Raw genomic sequence first — 22,332 nt, 5'->3', positions numbered from 1 at the left:
ACAGCATCTCCACTGTCAACAGACCTAGGCTCTATACATGCAAGCTCCAGGTAGAGACAACGCTGATACTATCTACCCAACCACCTGGCCCCTTATTGGCCACACAACTTAATTAAACCAATTACAAGATTACTTCCTCGTCAATGTTCTGTTGATATACTAACCAATGCATATTATCCAGGTCGAAACAGTATATCTGTTATAAGCTTATGTCCTGTTAAATGTTTTTGTTTTTGGATGGATCATCTTTGCAAAATACTAACAGGTATTAGCCTCCTTGTTTCTTGCTACTTGGGGGAAACAGCTACAAGCTTCAATCATGTTAAATCAGGGTTTTAGACATTATGATGAACTTGTTGTTTCTTATTTGCATTGTTTATCCAAAATATACAAAGCAAATTTATTACTGATGTCTTTGGGCTCTTTCAAGCTAAAGATGCCGTTCAACAGCTTTTTGCTAATTCTGTCAACCAAAGCGGTGTGATGTAGAGGAAGCTGTTGGAAGGGTTGCAAAAGTGATTCTTGATATTTAACATAGTCATTTGATATATTAAAATATTTATATAACTCATTTAATATGTGCTGGAAATGCATATACAAAAATTATCTCAAGAGATTGTCATAGGGGCCCATGTTTTTGAAACATATTATCAAGATGAACATGATAATGACGTAGTAATGCGGGAATAATCTTGAAGTCCTGCAACCCAGGATTATGTACATAACATAACAAATGCAGGTTATTCAAGTCAGGCGCTCTCCATTGTAAAATTAAGCAAATTTCATCCAATCATGTTCTGTGGTATGCAAAAAAAATGCTAAGTAGGACTAGTTTACAAGATTATTTTTGTTGAATCAATCTGAATGACTCTGAAAAAGGGTTGACTTTTTAGGGCAGCAGCCTCAGTCTCAAAGTCCACTCCCCATGTTTGTGTTTTAAAAAAGAACTGTGACCAAAGTATTATACGTGTGTTGATCCATAGAAGGGACTTCAAACTAGGGTTCAGAGGTTTTGGGCTTTATGGGCTGTGTCAATAGAGAGGGGAGGGGGGGGGGGGGGGGGTGTGAGTGTCTGTTGTAATAAAAGATATTTATTATTTAAAATATTTACCTATTTTAGTATAACAGATCTCCCATTCATTTGGCACACCAAGTCACTGAAACATAATCCAATGTAAAGACTGGATTCTAGCTTGCATACAGTCAAAATGAACAACCTTTGATCCACTGTAGTTGCTCTGCAGCTGGAGTAGGAGTCTCTTCAGGTCCTAAGTTCAGTGTTGCCTGAAAATAATAAAACACATACCTTATGCATGTCCTCTGTACTGTAGACACAGAAACTTTATTCACTCCTGCCACCCAACATCTCTCTCTGCTGACTCAGAGCCTGGGATGCAGCTTCCATGAATGTCAGTCAGGCTTTACTTTGAAGCCTAAGCCTGTCCATTCTGTGAATTGTTGTTTGTTATTTTTTTTTTGCTGGCTTTCCTTCCCTCACCCTTCTCCACGCAATCAGCCTAGTTCAGGATATTTTTATTTGGTCAGTGAGGGCCGGAGTCCAGCACAGAGCAGCTCAACTGGCTTGTTCTAATGAAATGGCCTCTGGGAGCAGGATGGGTGGGGGATCCCGTTCTGTGTCCTCGTCCCAACCCGTCCACACGGACAAGGTTTTAAGCAGGGGCAGCCGATTCACCACTGCTGGCATTCACTCGCCCAATGTTAAAGAGTGAGAAAGTGTGTGGAGGGAAACCGACGGAGGCTTAATATATAATCTCATTAAACGATTTCAAAGATCACAGTGCAGTCAACGGAACAATCCAATAGAATATAAGAAAACCAACGTATGTAATAGATCAATATCTAATTAATGAGGAGAGTATAAATCACTGCTGCTTTCGATTAAAGAATCAATAATGGTATTTCTTACTCGTGGTCATGGCACAGTGCCCCCAAACTGCCCACAACTCTTTATTTGCTAATGCCGCAATTATAGTTGCTTTCCCAATTTGAAAAACAAATGGAGACACTGGAATTAATTCGGCATATTTGATCCATAGCAGGTTAAACTAACATACTTTATTTTTAGAACATTTAGTGTGAAGCTTGAGGGCAAAAGAGACAGCAGCCTCTTTTGCAAATAATACTTCCAGTATGGTGTAGTGTCTCTTCATCAAAGCTCTACTCTCTTCAACAACAAACAAAAAAAACATCCCCCACATTTAGTTAATAAAGAAAGTTCTGCACCCTTACATGACTGATATCTTGCTTCATCGTTGGAGTATTTTTCCATCGTGCTGCCTGTTTCATCACATCCCTCGTCATTTCACTTGTCATCACCTTGCTCAAGCTTCTTTCTGGCTTCATCAGTTTACAGAAAAAAAACTTTGCTCCTGTGCCTTTTCTCCCCAGTATAACAGTAAAAGGACTCTGAATCCCATGCACATAGCTCTCCCCTGCTGTTGTATTAGTGTTTCTGAGAAAAAAAAAGAAGAGAAAAAGTATATGTTGCCCTCGCTTTCATTTTATCTCCCCCCTATAGGCTAGGAGAACTGATGTTCACATTTTGGTGAGTGGCAGAGGGAGACTGTATACAGTAAGTGCTGTAAGGGGGAAAAAAAAGGGTTTTATTGATAATTGATATGAATTGAAAAGCTAGGAGTGCTGCAGTGGCAATATAAACCACACTCAGAAGTGCTCTAGGCTACAGGACCTGTGAGCTTACTCTCATTCTGAGCTGGTTGGTGAAGAGTTGAGCTGTGTTTTCTGTGCGGTTCACTGCCAGCTGTTGGGTCAATGAATGAATTATACATTTCTGACCAGGGTTATCAGTGTTCCGAGGCTTGATCTACAGTATAGGCTGAACATATTGCAGGTATGTTCTTCGCCTTCTACTCTTCGCCCTTCGAATAGATGCTGTATTTATCATTAGTCGGCTGCATGAGCCTCCTATCTGGTTCAATATGTACTGTAGTTATGGGCCTATTATACACATATGATCGTTATGTGCCTCTGTTGTAAATGGCTGTACACTGCTTTGTGTACACAATGTCTGACTAGATTCTGTCTGTGTCCATTATTATTAAGAGAGCACCTTTTTTCTCCCTTTTTTTTTTAGCTCAACTAATCACAGCTTCTGAAATGTGTCATACTGTACCTGGCAATGGGGTCAACCACGCCTCCTCACTGAGACAAAAGTTTGTGTCTCTTCCTTGCTCAGAGTTGCTCTATGTTCCTAACTCACTCCTAAACTAGAAATAATAGCTAGGATTTTTTTAGGCTAAGTTAGGAGCGCTCAGAGAGGATTCTCAGAACGTTTATGGATACGGGCCCTGGACAATCAACCACAAGTTAAGGATTACTAAGGGCTCAAATATACTTTCTGCTCTACCTTCTCAGAAATCCACAACCATATCAGCCCAAACACACTCCACCCTCGTACCCAGACTTCACACAAAGAAGCATAATGTCCTTTTATCGATCCCTCCTCCTCTTGACGTCTTTCTTCTCTTTTCTCGCTCTCTACTCTGCACTGAAATGAGGTTGTTAAGATCAGCTGCTGTGTGAGGAGAGAGACGTTCTTTCTTTCTTTTTTTTTCCTCGCTGGGCTACAGGGGTGTGTTTGTGTTGGTGTGTCTCACAGTTGGTATGTCTAAGTGCATCTATGAACCATACGTTAGTGTATGTGAGTGCGTGTGCTAAAAGCCTTTTGGAGTGTTTATCTGAAGCGGTGTACAAATAGGAATCATTAATAGAACATTGAGCCCTTCATAACACCAGGAGGGTATTAGTCAGCAGGGCAGTGTTTGGTAGCAGGTAGGCAGATTTCATGGAAAAAAGGATACTTCCTTTTGTGCCTCGTTCCTCACTCCAGCTGTCTTGCTAAAGTTCACTTAGTTACAGTTAAGAGTCTGTGTGCTTGTGATAGTGTGTATTATATCCAAGCTCATTAAAGGTTCATATTTTTTGTGGCACAAACACTCTCCTTAATGCCCGGTGAAGCTCATGAAGACCTCTCTAATCATCCTGATATTACAGTATTCATGACTCCTTACTGGACACAACAAAGAGCAATTTTTAAAAGGTGCTTATAGGCCACTAGAGACTTTACATTAAGTCTCAGATTATTATTAAGAGGAAGAATCTCTATTGTTCACAGAGGAAAAAAGTTGATATGAAGTTTATCTCAGATTTTCAGCATTGGCCTTTTAGGGAACTACATCTATTAATGTTCTTAAAAAAAACAAGAATAGAGATCCACTTTCATCTAAGTTGAACAATTCTTATTTTAAAACATCCTTCAAGGGGTATCTATATATCTCTTGGGGAAGGTGAAACGATTTCACAGATGCCGTGATAAACTTTGTGGTAAACATAAATAAATAGATTTGGGGCGCCGGTAGCCTAGTGGTTAGTGTGCACCCTATGGGCGGAGGCTGTAGTCCTCCAAGCGGACGGGCCGGGTTCGAATCCGACCTGTGGCTCCTTTCCCGCATGTCATTCCCCACTCTGTCTCTCCCCTGTTTCAGACTCTATCCACTGTCCTATCTCTAAAATAAAGACATAAAAAGCCCCAAAATAGATAGATAGATAGATAGATAGATAGATAGATAGATAGAAAAAAAATAGATGCTTGTTGCGTTGAATCACGTGCAAGCATTTAAGGTCAATTTAAAAATAGATTTTTAAATTAAAATATCTGAAAATGTCAGTATAACGTCGAGATAAATTGGCAATTAAAGAACCCTGAGCATGATGATGGTTTTATTTAATCCTGTCCCGTTGATTCTGCTTCTAGTAACATTTGGGAAAGTATCTGTGTCCACTCTGTTTCTAACTTGTTTTTTAATAGCAAAGAAAAGGTAGTCTAAAGACCCTGCTGTTTGATGTCATCACGCTAGTGTGTCACTGGTGACAAAAGGACTAAGACTAGAAGCTACATTCAAGTTTTTTAACACTAAAGAGTAACACAGTGTAACCCTGCAGATGTCAAAGACAGATTTCAGAACACTGAAGAATAAGATGTGTGAGGGAGACAAGGCAGAGGAGACCTCTTTAACAGGCTTTGAATGCTTCATGTTCTTTTGAGATGTATGATGTATGGCTTGTTACAAAAGGAGCTCAAGGATGAAGAAACAAAGCAAACAGAGAGGCACCAGTTGTGATGAACAAAGAGCTGTCTGGAGACAAACTTCCCTCTATCTTTCAAAGGTTTAGGCCTCTTCATAGTCTTTAATCGAACCGAGCTGTGATGTGCAGGATGCATGATATTACATTTCCTCTGTAGAAACCAGCTCTGTGAGAGCTCAAGGATTACCAGACATTTTCTTAATGGATTTTTTTTTTTTTTATCTTCTTCCTGTTCATGTAAGCCTTCTGTTCGCAAGTGTTACTTGTGAAATATCTTGAATCTTTGCAATTTGTCACACAATATTACCGTCCACTTATTTCTATAAACCAGAGAAAGCCAATGCAAACCATTCATTAAATTGTAACTCCTCCCTTTTACAAATCAAAATCTCTGCATGGAGGCTAGTGGCTCTAAAGGCTACATGGTGTCAGGAGTATCATCCCAGAAGGCAGAATATGTAACTCAGGTACGTACCTTAACTAGTGGAACCAGTGTAAACATTTCAACCAACTCCTCAATCTTTTAATTTGTTTCTTCTCCAATGACTTAAGGTTCCTCAACCTCATGACTGTGATTGTTTCAAAAACATTTACTCCATGTTCCAAGTGAGTTTCTCTTGATTGGTAGTCTGGAGGGTTAAGGTTTTCACAAGTTTACCAGGATTCTAGAATCAGAGGTTACACCAGAGGTTGTACATTGTTCCATTCCAGATATCATTATGGTCTCTTGCAGGTCTATGTTCGGCTACATTTCATATCTGGGTGGTCTGTGTAGACCTGTGAGAAGAGAAATAAATGTGGGCTGTGTGTAATCTGCAGTGTGATCAGGATGTTGTTGGATCAGATTACAAGAAGTAAAACCAAACCTTTGTCAACCTGAGTGCCAGAATCTTATTCTCTATTGTTTTTAATGAAGAGAGAGCATTCGCAGTAGCAGAAAGATCTTTCAACTTTTCAGAAAAGGCACTGTTGACGTTACTTGGGCTCAAACATACTATATTCCCTGTATTTTTTGCATCTTACAGATAGTTTCTTGTACCCTCATGCTCTTTGCTCCATGTCTGATCTGGAAGAAAAACACATCTCAACAAAAAAAAAAAAAAGTAATAAGCAACAGAGCAGTGTTGGTCATACAGCACCCATTGTCAACAGAATGGTGTCATATAAAACAGTATGGACATGCAACACTTTCATTCTTAGTGCACAAACACTTCTTACAAGCGCTCTTAAATGCAGAGCCAGTGCTTTTCTGCCTGGAAGAAACTGCTAGGTGGACACGGGGGGCCTAATATAACATTGTGAGGATATTGAAATCAAACCCAAAAATTCACAACAAGCGATGATTGATTTGTCCCAACAGTCAGCTAACACTGCTTTGTGTCTTTGTGTTTTCTCTTCTAGGACACAGAGATCCTCAACACGGCCGTCCTCACTGGGCGAACTGTCGCTGTTCCAGTTAAAGTGGTCACGGTGGGAACAGATGGAGCGGTCTCTGATGTAACCGAGTCGGTGGAGTGCAGGTCAACAGATGAACAGGTTATCAAGGTTAGTAGGTGTTTTGAGCAGCTGCTTTTTTTTTTTTCTTTTACTTCAGCTTAGTCTTTATTGTATTCTGCTTCATGACCAGCTTTCTAGTGGTGTGTGGGTGGATGAACAGAATGTACAAAAAGGTGATTGTGGTTTAGAAGTGGTTTGCACCCATTCATCGAGGAAGCAGGTGCTAAATTTCCTCCAGGAAGACAGAGCACAGCATATTTTTTTTGTTAAAGACTGTGCCAGAAAATTGAGAACCTTTTCTCAGGTCACAGATGTAAAATCCACAGCAGAGTTAGCTTATCTAGGAGGGAGGGGGAGAGGATTTATTCAAGCTTCATGCAGCAGGAGGGAAACATTTCCCTCTGCAGTTTGCCTTCCTGTGCTTAGCGTTGTGAGGTATGCTGTGTGCCCGGTGGTTCAAACTTGAGCCTGATTGAGAACAGCACATATTCCTTTTGTGGGATGCACCAACAAGACATCTTTTCTCAACAGCGTGTTTGCAACATTCATAGCACCCTTCCAAGAGAAGAAATGTATTGAATGATCTGGGAAATGTTCCACACACTGCTGTTGTTAATCCAAAAATGATGAGCCATAATCTGGAGATCACAATCTAGAGATTTTAAGAGTTTTTCTCACATTAGATTTAATATCTGCCCTTCAACATGTTCCCGTTATGTTTTGGAAAGAGAAGAAGTAGGAGAAAAAGAAGTCCAGGAAATGATTAAATATAGACTCTTCCTAATTGTCTGTATGTGCGAGAGAAACAAAATTATCGATGCCAGTGTGTGTTATATAGAGCAGCTGGATTGTGTTTGTTTTTGTGTTCAGAACATGAATATCAGAGAGAAAAGAAGAGGCAGATCTCTCAAAGGGTTTAATTATCCGCTCAAGTAGTACCACACAGTGTGACGCTGACCTTGGTAGCACACCCATCCATCTGGGTTTGAGGGGGGGGAAAAAAAAAAGGAGTAACGCTGGACGGGGCAGAAAATTTGGCTTTGTCATTTTTTGGCTTGAACTGGCCCCCCCACATGTGTCCCCTCTTAAAGGGGGCAGCAGTAGTTCAGTCTTTAGTGACTTGGCTTGGGCACCTGAGTGTTGCCGGCCGTGTGCAGGTGCCTTAAAACTGCCTACCTTCTCTGGTCTCTAGGCCAGACTCTCATTAGCGCTAACGCTTGGTATCATTACAGCCTTACCCTGCCTCTCTGACATGCACCTGATCATCCTGCTCTCTGCCTGGCAGTGCCACACATGTCTCCACCTGGGGCTTTGTGACAGTGGGTACTGCAGTAGCTGCACAGTCTTCACAAATGTTTCGCTATCTTGATTAAAAGTCTTCTGCTTCATGGCATGTATAATGGATCATTCTCAGACTCCTGTGTTGCGTCTTCCTGATACTTTTACTTTTTTTTTTAGTTGGAGAAAACAGAGTGGAGTGGGGGAGCTGTGGAACCAGTCATAGGCCAGCCAACTGTTATTATAAAGAAAACAACCAATGGGCTACTTCCACCTTGTATATGGGCATGTTATAAGCAATTAGAGAAAACAAAACAAAAGATACTGGAAATATTACGCTCCCAAAGTGCATCAGCCCCCCCAGGAAAAAAGTATGCCAGATAACCAGTCCAGTCCTGATTAGGAGGGATATCCAGCTTTTCTCACTGTTTTAACGACACAGTGACAGTTAGGTCGCTTTCACGGCATGGGGCATTTTGACCTTAACTTGACTATACTGGAACTATCAATCCATCCATTATCTGTTCCGCTTCTCGCCTTCGGGTCACGGGGGCTCGAGCCAATCTCAGCTGTCAGAGAGGTCAAGAGGTAGGTTTCCCCCTTGACATACCTAAACTATTAGACCGCAAAATTATCACTGTACAGACTGTTTACATTTTACACAACAAATGATGATGACTGTTTTTACTGTCGAGCTATCGAAATGCCATACTTCAATAATGATGGGTGGATTTGGATGGATATAAGTTTCTCTTTAAGAGCAGCAGCTCAATCGTAGATCTCAATTTGATTCTGAAACTGCATGGTAATTTCAACTAAAGTTTAAATCTCCTATCTTCCCCTAATTTGAATTGCCCTGTCTCATTATAGGAGTACTTAACATGTAGGAGGCACGGTAATAATTTAGTAGACCGAGGCTGAGAGAGTGAGTAGTGTGAGAGGAAAAGGAAAGTGAAAGGCAGGAGGAGGAGGGAAAAAATTGACTGACACCGAGCTGTCAGCTTAGTTTCTCACAGATCTGGGCGGATCTGTCATCATATGGGAGCAGAGCTGCCAAGTTCCATGCAAAGACGTGGAGACAGATGACAGTCTTGGTGTGGCTGGTTTGTTCTAAAGAAGCAGCTGACAGTACTGAGGACGGGTGCTCAAATTACTGCTTGTGCCAATCTTCTGATGGTGTTTGAGACTGAAATGATTTAAATTGACTGCAAACAAAACTAAATGACAGATTGTTGAAAGTTATAGACCTCAAAGGGGAAAAAAAAAAAACATTCGATGAAGAGATTAGGATGCTTAGACTATAATGACACACACTTCTGATGTTCCTGGTTTATATTTTCTGTCATTTAGAGAGAGCTTCAGAGAAACCTCAGTTGAGGATTGGAGTTGGACTCTGTTCAGCGAGTTGTTATTCAGTTTGAGGGTTTTGATCTCTGGTTTGATGAAGCGGGTTTCTGTCTTTTCTGAACCCCATCTGTTGAGTTGGACCAAAGTCACTCTACTTATACGCCAATTATCCTGCCTTCATTGTCCTTCAAGATGCTTCATAACACAATCAAACACAAACAAAACCTAACACCTGAAGATTCGGTGAAGAATTGCCAAGTGTTTCCACCCTCCAGCATCATAGAAATGGCTTAAAAAACCATCTTGAAAGTAGCTGAAATTAACAAAACAAGTAAATTTTCTATCCTTGTTTTTAGTTTTTAGTGTCATGGATTGAGTTTCTTATTGCTGTATAACTTCCAGCCATAATCCGGCCCCATCTGTCATGTTTTCCTTCTTTCTCCAGGTGTCCGAGCGATGCGACTACATTTACGTCAACGGGAAGGAGTCGAGAGGAAAGAGCCGAGTGATGCTCAACTTTACCTACAGTTTTCTGAGCGCTCAGCTGGAGATGAGTGTTTGGATGCCTCGCCTGCCCCTGGTCATCGACATATCCGACCCTGAGCTCAGCCAGATAAAGGGCTGGAGAGTCCCTGTTAATGTGGGCACCAGAAGGTACGGCTTTGTTGTATTTCTATCACTGCATATTTCTGTGTTTATCATTGTTAAATTTCTGCCTAGCTTTAATTAATAACCCAGGCAAAACAGCTGATTTAATGACATTATTTCAAGCAGAAAAAAACTCCATCCATGCTTCTTAAACTAGCAAGAAACAGTTAATCCACTTGCAAAAATATATTTCTGGCTTCATCCATAAGTAGCAATATATCACAGCACAAGTTAGCCATTTTACAATAGTTTCAGGATATGTTAAAGTTTCTTTATTTTAATCATTAACCTCATGGGTTTTTAACAATCCTTGGGAAAGACTTTGAAACACATTCTTCCCTCTGTATAACAAATGGAGGCTTAATAAATTGGCTTTATAGTGTTGAAGCAGCCATATGAGGCACACAATGCAGGTGCAGCTGCAGAAGAATTATAATGAGAGTCTCATATTTCATTTGACTGTTTCCCCCAAAAGGTACTTATGCTGAATAAGAAATGGGTAATAATTTTGAGCAGAACAGAGCGTGGATAAAATTCCCCAAGGCTGAGGAGTCTGGGAAGTGACACCGAGTCCAATTACAGTATCTGTGGGAGTTGTACAAATAATATTCCTTGCTTATTAAGACACAAATAACCTCATACAAAATAAAATACACACATCAATTTAGGATGATTGACATACACTTATAACAATTTATATTTTTTGTTTTACTGTAATGACTGTATTTTGTAAAGAAAAGTAATTACTGAGTTGTGAGTTTTCATTGTGAAAATTAGATACATTTCCCACGTGCTCCAATGTTTGGACACTTAAGAGGCTAAGCTTCAGTTAGCATCAGCCGTATAGGGGTGACTATAATTTAATTTAATTTATGAAACTTCCATTAACATTTTTTGAAAGGAATAATATGTAGAATGTTTACATTATAAAATATATAATTAATAAAAGATTGACGAAACCTATAGTACCACTTTTTTGTTGTTGGGTACTTACATTACCTAAAATATTTCCCAACAGCTAGGTGCCAAAGCCAGAGAAATCCCTAATTGTATAGTTGTAACGGTCTGTGTCTTGGAGGCCACCATGACAGTCACAATGTGATTATTTTTGCCAAGGAAACATCGGACGTTACGTCAAAGACCGCTGCATAAGGAAGCGGGAATTGCTACTGAAAGCTGCTGTACTGTTGCTGTATGGGCTGCTTTGATAAAAACGTCATGTAAATTATACTTTGATACATCGTCCATAAACATATTGTCCTGTTCAAGTCTTGACTACAGTCAACTACGAGAACATTTAACACAAACACCCCCGTTGTCCATGCTTGATGACATGACAGGGTGATGATGTCTTGTTTGTTAATGCATTAAGAATACATACTATGTGAGGTTTGTGTGCATGTTTATAAGAGGAAGATTCATCTGAACAAATAATGTTTTTTTCATGGCACCAGTTTATCATTATGAATGTGCTCAAACTCTGAATGCTCTCAATCACACTCTCTAAAGCTTATATAGGCCACCTCATTACACTCCAACACCGTGGCTGACCTGTCACTCACTGTTACAAACATGACCTGACCTTGTGTTTCTGCTGCCAGCCACAAATGTCACTCTGGTTCAGACTGCCGTCCCTTCACTGATGTGGAGTGTGAGAAGAGGAGGGAAGGGTGAAGCGAGGCTAGGAACTAAGCCGAGCCATTGGACCACAATATGTTAACCTGTCAGCCTGTTTTTCAGCCTGACCGGTCATACCTCATTAAACCTAATGGAAACTGTCACTGTCACTCCCCTCCTGCCTAAGGCAGAGCTAAAAACAGTCAGGAAATAAAGGTTAGAGAGAGAAGAACAGGAGGGAGTTGAAAAATAGATTACAGGAGAAGTCAAGCTGGAAATGTGAGAAATATAGAGAAAGAGTCAGACAGAAAGATGACAATGACAAAGCTCAGGAGAAGAACATAGAGCTGGTTAAGGAAGTTAAAGAGTATGGATCAAATTACTGTAAATGTCTTATAGCCATATTTATGTTTCTCTTCTCTTTTTCATTAACATAGTGGACTCCAAAGAAAGTGCCAGCGTCTCAACACAACATTTTAGCCTTGTTGCAAATCCTGTTTGATCAAAAGTTCAGCTAAACTTGTATCAAACAGCTAGGTGCCAAAAACTTAGTTTGCTGGATTGTCCTATTAAGGCCCAGACACACCAAGAAGATCGCCGGCCGTTGGACCATCGGTGCTCGGTCGTCGCCCTCTGTTGTTAACCATTGGCCCACGTCAGCCAATTCAACATGTTGAATCAGCGTGGGTGAGAGGAATCTCTCTGATTGGCTGTTCAGAGGTTTCATTTATCTCCAGCTCTCCACACAGGTTCGGGAAAGCCCCTTGAGCCTGCCGCTGTAGTATCCATGCTTTCACCCATTAGTGCGGTTTCTCCTTATTTGTTGCCTCTGCCTCTTTTTCCACTAAAAGACCAAGGGCTGACAACGTCTATGCCATTTTCAACTTTTCACCAGATTCTCAATTAATAGGTTACCTACAATACAAGTGGTGCGCGACAGCGGTGCAAAAATAGTCTTCTTGTATCATAACGACGGACTACCGCAACCTGCAGGCATGGACAATTATTTCTTTTCACACAGTCGCAGAACGCACGTGGCGGTTGGCCGTCAACTGTAGTCCTTGCGGTGTGTTCTAGTGCAACTTTTTGGCGACGTCAAAGGCGAACTTTGTCGCCACTAGTTCTTTAACAGAATGTGTCTTCCCATTCTTCCTTTCTCTCCTTCACCCTTATAAGGGTCTTTTCATGTGGTAAAGGACCATATCATAATAAATAGAAGCAAAATAAACTGCACACGTGTCACAAAAACTACCTGGTCTGCAGACAATCACTTTTTTACAAACATATCTCCTGAGATGCCTGTATCTGCAGAGTGTTTGCCAAGGGCTAGAAAAATGACAGACATACACAAAATAACAGTTGCCCGTTTAAAGAAAATGAGAAAGCAAGCAAGGTAGCAGTTTGTCTCTGCAAGCTGTTTTTAATGGATTTTAGAAAACACTGGGAGACTTTCAGGAGGTCAGAGAAACCTGCAGATCAATCGACAGTTGAGGCTTTGGCTGCGGTGAATACTTCAGAGGGTTCAGACTTCAGAGGGTTCAGACTTCATGGGCATTCATGATGTATGAAAAAAGTAAATTACATTAAATTATGATAGTAAAAGTCCACTTATACCAGTGATAACCTTGAAAGGAACATACTGAAGTAAAATACAGTGTAATGGTCTTTCTGTTCTTGTTTATTGTTCCATGCTTTACTCTGTTTCTTCATCAGCACATCTTTTTCCATTCCTGCAGGTATGAGCGGGTCACTGATGACAAAGATGGAGAAGATGCAGCAGAGGCGAGGATGGACAACAGCTGTGTGGCTCAGTATCAGAGCACCACCTTGCGCGTCCTCACACACTTTGTGGTGGATACCGGAGAAGTTAGAGGAGCAGCGGAGGAGGACGGGCTGGGCCAGCAGAACTTCCTGCTGGGTAGTGACTGGCAGGTGGAGGTGACACAACTGGTCAAGGATTCTCTGAGGGTGGCCGACCCGAAGGTCGCACAACTGCTGGATGGTCAAGTCGTGATCGGAGTGAGCGCTGGAAGCACCAAACTACAGGTTAAATGATTGTTTGTTTCGGTAACTTAATAGGCAGACTGCAGTTTCATTTCACTTAATTCTTCCGTCAGACACTTGACTAATGTTCATACAGTATATGCCATGTTAGCCTGTTAGAAGAGAATTCACTAGTTAATTGTAAAACTTAAAATATAAGCCCATCCCAATTTAGGGCCCAGTCCCTCTTACTTGCTGCATCTGGCACATTTTGACAAATAAAGGCAGGTCTTGGTTAGAGGCCCTGGTGCATTCCAGATTTTAATTAGTTTCCATAACAAATTTAAGTAGAAAGACTAAAATTAAGGATGAACTTGTGCAGATTTTGAAGATGGAAATAAATGTTTATTTTAATCCCTTAAACTTAATTTTAACACTATAAAGCAAGCTTTATGCAATTTGATAGTCTTTCCCATCTGTGGAGAGTGTTAGTTCAGTTTAAAAAATAATTAAAAGGTCTGCCTGGTATTGATGCCCGTCCCAAATCAAGGCAGGGTCATTTTATAGACTGAAGGAAATACAAGCCCGGGCTATTAATCAAAGTTTTACGGTGATCACATTCATGCACGTTAACATGTTTGTTAGTTTCCCTGTCTTGTGTCGTCTTCTGACTCTACTACACAGAAAAATCACCACTATTTAAAGTGCTGTCTGAAAAGCTAAAATTGGGTAGATTATGTAACCTGCCAGAAAAAAAAAAGAAAACAGACCTACTGGAATTTTGAAAAAGAAAACTGATGTTTTTGTGGAAATGTAGAAATTGTAGTAGTATTTTGGAAACAGCTGAGAGAGATGTATCTTATAACCTTAAAGTCAATATATTGACCTCCATGACAGATAATTTCAAAAAGGGTCGAAAAGAGTCGAAATTCAGTGTTTTCTGCATCATCTTGTGTGCGATGTGAAAGTGGTCCCCTTGTATCGACCCTTGTCGCCGCAGGAGAACGATCACCCAACTCTGCACTTCTATCAGAGCTCTCTTCCACTCCAATTAATCCCGTTTCCTGCAGCAACCAGCATCACTTTGCAGCAAAAATGCTCTGATAAACCTCCATGTGCACTGTCTGTCAGCAGCAGACAGACAATGAACAAGCTGATAATGTAGAGGAGAATCCAGGAGATAAAACCTAGGAGTTAGTGGAGACAAAACATGCCTTAAAGAAGGGTTAATTTGGAATTCATTCTATTCATATTTTATTGTGTAACAAGAATCTTTGATTCTTTTTGTTGTTTTTTCAGGTTCTTGTAGAGTTATCCTGCCCCCAAGTGGCCAAAAAAATCAAGATGTCGATTAAACAAATTAGCTTGCCGATTTAAACAGTGAATGAAGTTGAAACACAAAGAAAGCTATCAGAACTGTTACATCAATGGAAAATACGAGACTAAACTTTTGGTAGTTGGAAAAAGAAGTGAAGTTAGAAACGATCTGACTTGATTGCAGCATGGCACAAACACTTATCAGGACCTGACAGACAACATGCTTCTGCTGCATGTCTTCTTAAAGATTTCTCTCTGAGGCCTCACTCTTTAGCTCCCCAAAACACTACATGTATGCCATCTCACCAACATGGTGATAAATTCACCAACATAGAGCTTTTAGGCTTCACAGAGCAGGTGTGGACAACTGATTATGGTCGTTAAAGAAAATGACCTGATCTGTGCAGATGTTATACGGTAGTGTTAATGGATAACTTAACCAGGGAATACATTAAAAAACAACATCTCTGCAAGAGATTTGTCAAGCTTCTTAAGATCAGTTTTGCAGAGGACAACATACCACATAAGTGAATCTTGGTTTTCTTTAAGGTGGCAGAAGAACATAGTCCTTCAACTACCCACTAATTCTATCAAAATGATAGACAAGACATTGGAATCTAAAACAAAAGATAAGGAGGGGTAATGGAAGGCCTCAAATGGCTGAGAGGAAAACCCACACACAACTGAGATCTATATTCAAAAACACAAGCACAGAAAGCCAAATGATGGTGTTGACTCTCTGGAGACACACAACCAACTGAGCATAGTTGGTTGCATATGTTGAGTTCCAGCTCCCAATATCCTCTCAGCCCAGCTGATTGTCATCAGGTGCAGTCAATAGCTCCTGATGAGCAAGGAAACCTGTGACCTAGTTTCCTTGGGAATCTGTCCATGACTGTATGTACCAGTATAAACAGGCCTTTGGCAGATAGGGTTTCCTTTGATTGGCTTTATATTTTGCTTGTTTAGGCCAAGTCCACACAAAGGAGGGTATTTATTTTTGCCTTATTTTTACCTCAATATATTTTCCAGCACACCCTTTTAAATGTTACATATGTTTCACTTGGTATTTTGTTTGATGTTCAAAACGGCTCTTGGTTTGGGAGAAAGATTTTGGGCTTAATCCAGAGCAATCAGATAAACACTAAAATCAGCTCAGTAAACCTCCAGAGTTATGTATTCTGAATGTTCCTAAAAACATCAAAACCCATTTCATTATCAACTCTTGCACTGACCTTTACTTCCCTAGAGTGCTGAATTCATGTTATTTTTTTAAGAAAAACTGAACAAACCTCTTGTTTTTCATAAGCTTCTTAGTCACACTATTGAAGACAGAGACAACAAAGAGGACACACCAAGGCCTGTCAGCCGAATATGCAATATGCCAGAAATGATTGAGGATCTGACTATATTTCTATGAACCTTTGCAAAACTTTAAATAGGATGATTTAGAGAGAACTCTTGGAATAGGACTTGACATGCTTGGTATGGACATCTAGCTAATAGATGTAGGCCAGAGGTGACAGCTTCAAATCTGTAACAGTAAACATACCTGACAATTGAATATAATGCTTAAGGGGAGGAAGAGATCACACAATAAAGTATAAATGGAGAAGGAATATGAAAAAAAATATAGATTTTACGTGATCAAATTGTACAGAAAGTAAGTTTGCTGATGGCACTGGCTTTGGAATACCAGCTATATACTGGAACACTAACATAATCAAAAGTAAATTGAGGCCATGAAATCCTATGAAGAGACACTACATCACCGCATAGAATAAGATACTTTGTTGTTGTTTTATACATAGGGGAAATATTGTCAGACTTAAATACAGAATCAGTCTGTAGGATTAATTATCTGTTTGAAAATTTGAACTTTGAATTAACAAAAAAGTCTCCCTTTGAACGAATCTCATAGACAAGGTTCAGCCATATTTTACATTTTTTGAGAACATATTGACTTGAGCTCTGTTAGCATCCAATGACAACAGTTCCACTGTGTCAGAAGCAAAGGGAAAAAGAGTTGAACCAAAGAGAGGAAAACAGGGAAAAGTGTCTTTACTAATGAGGCAGTCATAGGTGCTGACATTTCATTATGGGTTCCTAAATTAAACCCTTGGGGGGGCAGCTTGAGGAAAAGAGACTGGAGTTTTAAGTGAAGCAGATGGGAGGAATTCTCATCTCATCGAGCCAGCATAAAACTCTTGACATGCTTACATCTCTGGCTACTCAGGGAGGTGGAGAATGTGATGGTAGGGTGGAGATTTGATGTTTGCATAAGGTTTGGAGGGATGTCTGGAGGGAATCTGTCAGCTTGCATTTGTTTATCTAAGCTAATAACAATGTTATTTATATATGCAGAGTCCTTGTGAATGAGGTCTACCTTACAATCTACAGTATCAGTGTAGATACTCTGTAGAGATCAGTTAAAAAGGCAACACAAACTGTATAACATAAGCTGGATCTCTGAATTATTGGACCAGTAGTTGACCTGAATTCAAATTTGATGTTAATGTTGATCCACCCAAAAGAGTGTAGCTAGATTCACGACTGTGGTCTGTTGTTTGTCGGGGCTATTAAACGGGGGGTTTATGCTGCGAGATATGAAGTTTGTTAGCATATGTAAAGAAACAGAATTTATGTAGACTTTTTATCGCCACTAATAATACTTAATAATGTATAGGCTATCTGAAAGATGTTATATTCCTGTGTATTATTTATGCAAAGAGAGCTACTTATACCCTCTCTCCTCATTGTTTCCTTCTCTTTCTATCATTATAATCATAATGATTATCTCAAAAGTGTTGAGAATTATCATGTAAGCTAAAACACTCAAATAATGCATCATGGTTGATCCAATGTAATTGTGATATCCATGTCAAATAAAAAATCTATACAGCTTGAACATAACATAACATAACATAATTACTGCATCTCACAAGGCAAATCGTTGTTAATGGTTTGGGGGTGATCACTGGAGTCAATTCATGGCTACTCCTTGTCTGCACCCCTGGTCAGAGAGGAGACACGCTGACAACTTCACAGTCAGATGCAAAACAAGAGCAAATTTCACAGAGTCGCTTAACTTTATGGGCGTGTTTTTGGCTGATTATCATTGGTGCAATAAGTTTTGTAAAGTGGAATTTAAGATGGAGCACTTAGCCGGAGCAAATGATGCGCATTTTATGGTGCTATTAGCTGCTATAATCCAATCTGTGGTGTATCGCCCCTCAGTTCTCTGTTCTATTTGATTCGATCCACAAACTAGTGAATAAATGAAAATGTATCCACAGGTCGTTTTATCCTCTTCTTTTAAGCCCAACCGGCTGCTGGTGGAATATTTGAAACACCAGAGCCCAGCAGTTTACTCGTTAGGCTTGATTACTGACATGTTTCAGGAAATAATCAACCCATAACAATAAGTTGGAGTTTATTTGTGTACCATTACTAACAGGTGTTTGTGTGTCTCAGGTGGTGTCCCCTCTTACATCTTCAATCCTGGCTGAGAGGAGCATCAGGGTGCTGGAGGACAAAGTGAGTGTGACAGAGCTCGGGGTGCAGTTGGTGTCTGGACTTTCTCTGTCTCTGCAACTCAGCCCAGGGAGCAACAAGGCCATCGTTGCCACTGCAACCACACAAGAAGTCATTCAATCACTCACACAGGTACATATTCAAGACATGTGGGAGTAAAGTCTAAACTTTAGTCTGTTACTTTGTACTGTGCATTGTATTTGTCTTAGAGATGGACCAGGGTTATTATGGTGTCTATGATATGGGTTGTAATTTTTCATTTTTTTTATGTATTTGCACTTGAAATAGTGAAGCCATGTCTTTGATTTGCATATCAAGACAATGCACAGTTCTGTTGTTCCTGTAATTATAATTTCAAAGAAGAGGGCTACTGTCTCTGTCCTTGGAGAGTACGGAATATTTGGCTTTTACAAGAATAGTTTCATATCCAATCTATGTAATTGTTTTTCATGAGCTTTTCTACTGTAATTAAGGCTCACTTTTTCTTCCACCATGTTCCTTTTTTATATTCCAGTATACTCAATGCATAAGCTGGAAATATGCATTCTTCTGTCTTTGTAATTAATTTAAGCATTGACTGTGGTTCTGATACTGATTGTTGTTTGCGTGTTTCTTTCTTAGGAGTCCCTCATCAGTGCTTGGCTCCAGTTCAGTGATGGCTCTATGACTCCATTAGACAACTACAACCCCGCCCATTTTACCCTCACAGCCACCTCTTTGGATGAAAAGGTGGTGGTAGTGCAGCGTAGTGCAATGTGGAAGTGGCCTACCGTTGTTGCCAAAGGCAAAGGTCAGGGCTTGCTTCTGCGTGTTGAAATGAGTCAATCAGAGGTGTGCCAAAAGGGAAAACGACAAACTATTTTAGCCACTGGAAAGGCAAACATACAGGTAAGGTTTGGTCAGATGGAGGACAAATATAGACAGCCAGCAGACCGGCGAACACGTCCTGATCCTCCATATTATGGTGGATCTATCTCCGACATGGAGACAGGAATATTAAACCGTGGAGCCACCACCATAAGGGGTCATGTTCCTGTGAGACCCAATGGGGGCCGCCAAACGGTGGACAGTGGGGCAAGAGCCCCAAGTGAATTCTCTGAATACCCAGACCAGGCAGATCTGCCTCGTAGCCACAGCACTGATGAGGACTTCTCACCATCCAGACGAGGCCTGACGGACTTGGAGATTGGTATGTACGCCCTGCTGGGAGTCTTCTGCCTGGCCATCCTGGTTTTTCTCATTAACTGTATCTCTTATGCATACAAGTACCGCAGCAAGCACATATCCTTGGAGGCCCCGGAGGCAATGCCCCATGCCCACGACTGGGTTTGGCTGGGTCAAGAGGAGGGTCTTTGCCTGCAGCAACAGCAGGATGAGCTGGGCGGTACCTTGGAGGAAGGTAGTCAACTGTTAAATGGAGGCATACAGCGTGGTAATACTGGTGTTGGTGGCTGTAGTGGGAGGGATCACCGGAATGAGTCACTAAACTCACCAACCACCAAGAGAAAGAGGGTGAAGTTCACCACCTTTTCCAACGTCAAGTCCAGTAACGGATGTCCTGTGCTCAGCCCATTAGCACTAGTGCAGACCAGTGAGATAAAATGGGTATGTCCGGACATTGAGCTTGGGGACTCAAAGGATCTGAGGAACTACATGGAAAAGCTTAACGAGAATGCAATTAAGAACATCGCATAGGGGGTACTTCGGGTTTTCAATGGACTAAAGAGACACTCACCTGAATGCCTTCAGAATAAGGAGGGAACGAGGGTTGGAGGTAGGAAAGGACAAAAATGGAGGAGGTGCATAAAGCAGACTGAGGCCTGTTAAACTGACCCTTATCATTACAACTGAAAATTGAGTTCATCCTCTGCTGTTTCCACCACTCAGAAAGGATAGAGCAATGGACCACAACATGACATGACACCACAGCAAAGTTATAAAGAGGAGAAAAGTACACTTGATATTGTTTATTGAATTAAATGTATGTTGTTTGTCTTTTATTGAGGTTGAGTTTTCTTTTCTATGCGCCCTGTAGTTTATTTGAAGTTTCCAATTTCTTTTTTTAAATCATCACTTTTTAACGTTTTATTTGTTGTACTTTTCTGTGTTTTGTTGACTTTTCAAGAGATGGTGTGTATAACATTGTCAGCAAATTTAGATTCTATGAGAGATGGGTTTAAAGCAATTTTGTATTGTATATAACTACAGAGTTTGATTTGGAGGTTTTGTATGTGCAGTACAATTTTGTAAAGTGATGTTTGGTTTAGTTCTTGGTTTGGTTTGTTGTTTAGTTTTTTCGTTTTGTCTCCAAAAACCAGATCCATGCATGACGACATGAAAGAGGACGCACATGTGTGATCTTACTTGAAATTACTTGAAATGAAAGTGTGTAGATATCCAAACCAACATCACTGGAGACATGTTGGTTTCATATTTTTGCATTCAATCATCATGGAGTTCATTTTTTTTAGCCTGTTTTGGTATATTTCAGTATTGATTAAAAGTGTTTTTTTAGTCCATACACAACCCCTCCTCATACCTAACCCATTTTATTTATGTAATTATTTAAGTAACCCCCTTTTGGTTTTGATTCAGTTGCAGAATTCACTTGAGGTTAACTATTTAAAGTGCTGCTGTGGCCTGATGTAACGGTTAAAAAATACATCCTTTTCAAAAGAAAACACTAATTACTGTCAAGAAAATAATAGACAATCACGATAATTGCCCAATGTATGGATCACTCTCTTCAGTTATAATATTCCATTTACATGAATCAAGTTTGAAATATTTTGAATTAGATGGCGATTAGATGGCACATATTATTTATATAAAAACCATATGTGACGTTTTGCATCCAAGAGAGTCATGAGAGTGAGATAACAAACAATCACAAACTGTGGAAGCTCTGAATTCATCCCACGTTTAGTCAATATGTCAGTATTAGTTAAATCCATCATTTTTAAAATTGGCTGCTGGGCTAATTAAAACTGAAAGTGACTCTTCTCTATCATGTGGCTGTGTGATTCATTGGGCTGAATGTTCTGTTCTTGTCTTGGTTTTTATTGTTTTGATTATCTGACTGGTTTGTGTGACTATACAAAGACAGCGGCCTAATCAAATATGTGGCCATATCAAAATGAAGTGCCTGTTGTTGTTGACAGTTGGGGAAGCTGCCAGCTGAAGCCAGAGAGAAGAACAATTCAACACCTATTATCATCATCGCTACTCACCAACACATTTATGTATAATGTTTGTTAAAAGTCAAAAAAAAGAAATAAAAAATAGTTGTTATTTGATGCGGATCTTTGCGAAAGCTGCTTGGGGGTGTCAGGTGAGAAAAAAACACAGTAAGTGACAAAAGCATAACCTTCCCCATGATCTTCTCCATCATCTGCATTAAGCACAATTTAATTATACCTGTGAGTGTCAGCTCAGCTGTTTGAAATGTTCTGTGTCAACAGACCAGAGCCACTAAAAAAATCTTCCAACGCTCCCAGACAATTAGTATTTCTCCACAGGATCACTGACATGTACTCTTTTAAGGGCAATCTTATTTAGCGAATACTTAGTTTGGTCTTATGACATTTTAATGTGGCATTTCTGGTGTATTTTGTCTTGCCCCCTTACAGTACCTGTTATTTGAGTCAGACATAACCTGCCTGTTGAAGCAAAGCAAAGGACCTGTGCATTAGAGATGTAAACATTTGACTTGAAAAGGGATAACTATGAGAGTAATATGATGGTAGATGCCTAAAAAAATTATGTCAGTGTAATTTATACATTCTATGTATTAACTACATTTACTTTTAACTGTGAGTCTTATAATGATCTTCCTTGTTACAACTGACTCATTTGGAGTATTTGGAGGACACCATCATGCATTTGCATTCATACTCGTCAGTTCATGGCATTTGATGACTGTCATAAATATTTACAATATATTGCTTTACCCAAAACGAGCAATATCACAGTATTTAACTGACC

The 22,332-nt window shown here is 40.1% G+C and overlaps 1 protein-coding gene and 1 long non-coding RNA gene across 2 annotated transcripts in view; one reads left to right on the top strand and one right to left on the bottom strand.

The window, feature by feature from the left end:
* The window catches only part of si:dkey-112m2.1 (transmembrane protein 132C), a 113,494-nt gene extending 91,847 nt beyond the window's left edge, over positions 1–21,647 (top strand). Inside the window, exons 6-10 of the mRNA XM_020638113.2 lie at positions 6,529–6,672; positions 9,695–9,903; positions 13,251–13,560; positions 18,289–18,480; positions 18,970–21,647. Coding sequence (XP_020493769.2) covers positions 6,529–6,672; positions 9,695–9,903; positions 13,251–13,560; positions 18,289–18,480; positions 18,970–20,043 — 1,929 coding nt within the window. The 3' untranslated portion in view covers positions 20,044–21,647. The remainder of the gene's footprint in view (positions 1–6,528; positions 6,673–9,694; positions 9,904–13,250; positions 13,561–18,288; positions 18,481–18,969) is intronic.
* LOC136183214 (uncharacterized) lies at positions 12,915–15,555 on the bottom strand. The gene is made up of 2 exons (XR_010669041.1): positions 15,335–15,555; positions 12,915–13,540 (listed from the first exon to the last, which is right to left on the bottom strand). It is a non-coding gene; the product is annotated as an uncharacterized lncRNA (long non-coding RNA).
* Positions 21,648–22,332: the final 685 nt, after the last annotated feature.

The sequence above is a fragment of the Labrus bergylta genome, chromosome 17 (genome assembly GCF_963930695.1).
Source record: "Labrus bergylta chromosome 17, fLabBer1.1, whole genome shotgun sequence".
Classification (NCBI taxonomy): domain Eukaryota; kingdom Metazoa; phylum Chordata; class Actinopteri; order Labriformes; family Labridae; genus Labrus; species Labrus bergylta.
The sequence above is the reverse complement of the archived record's forward strand: the minus strand, read 5'-3'. Positions and strand labels throughout refer to the sequence as shown.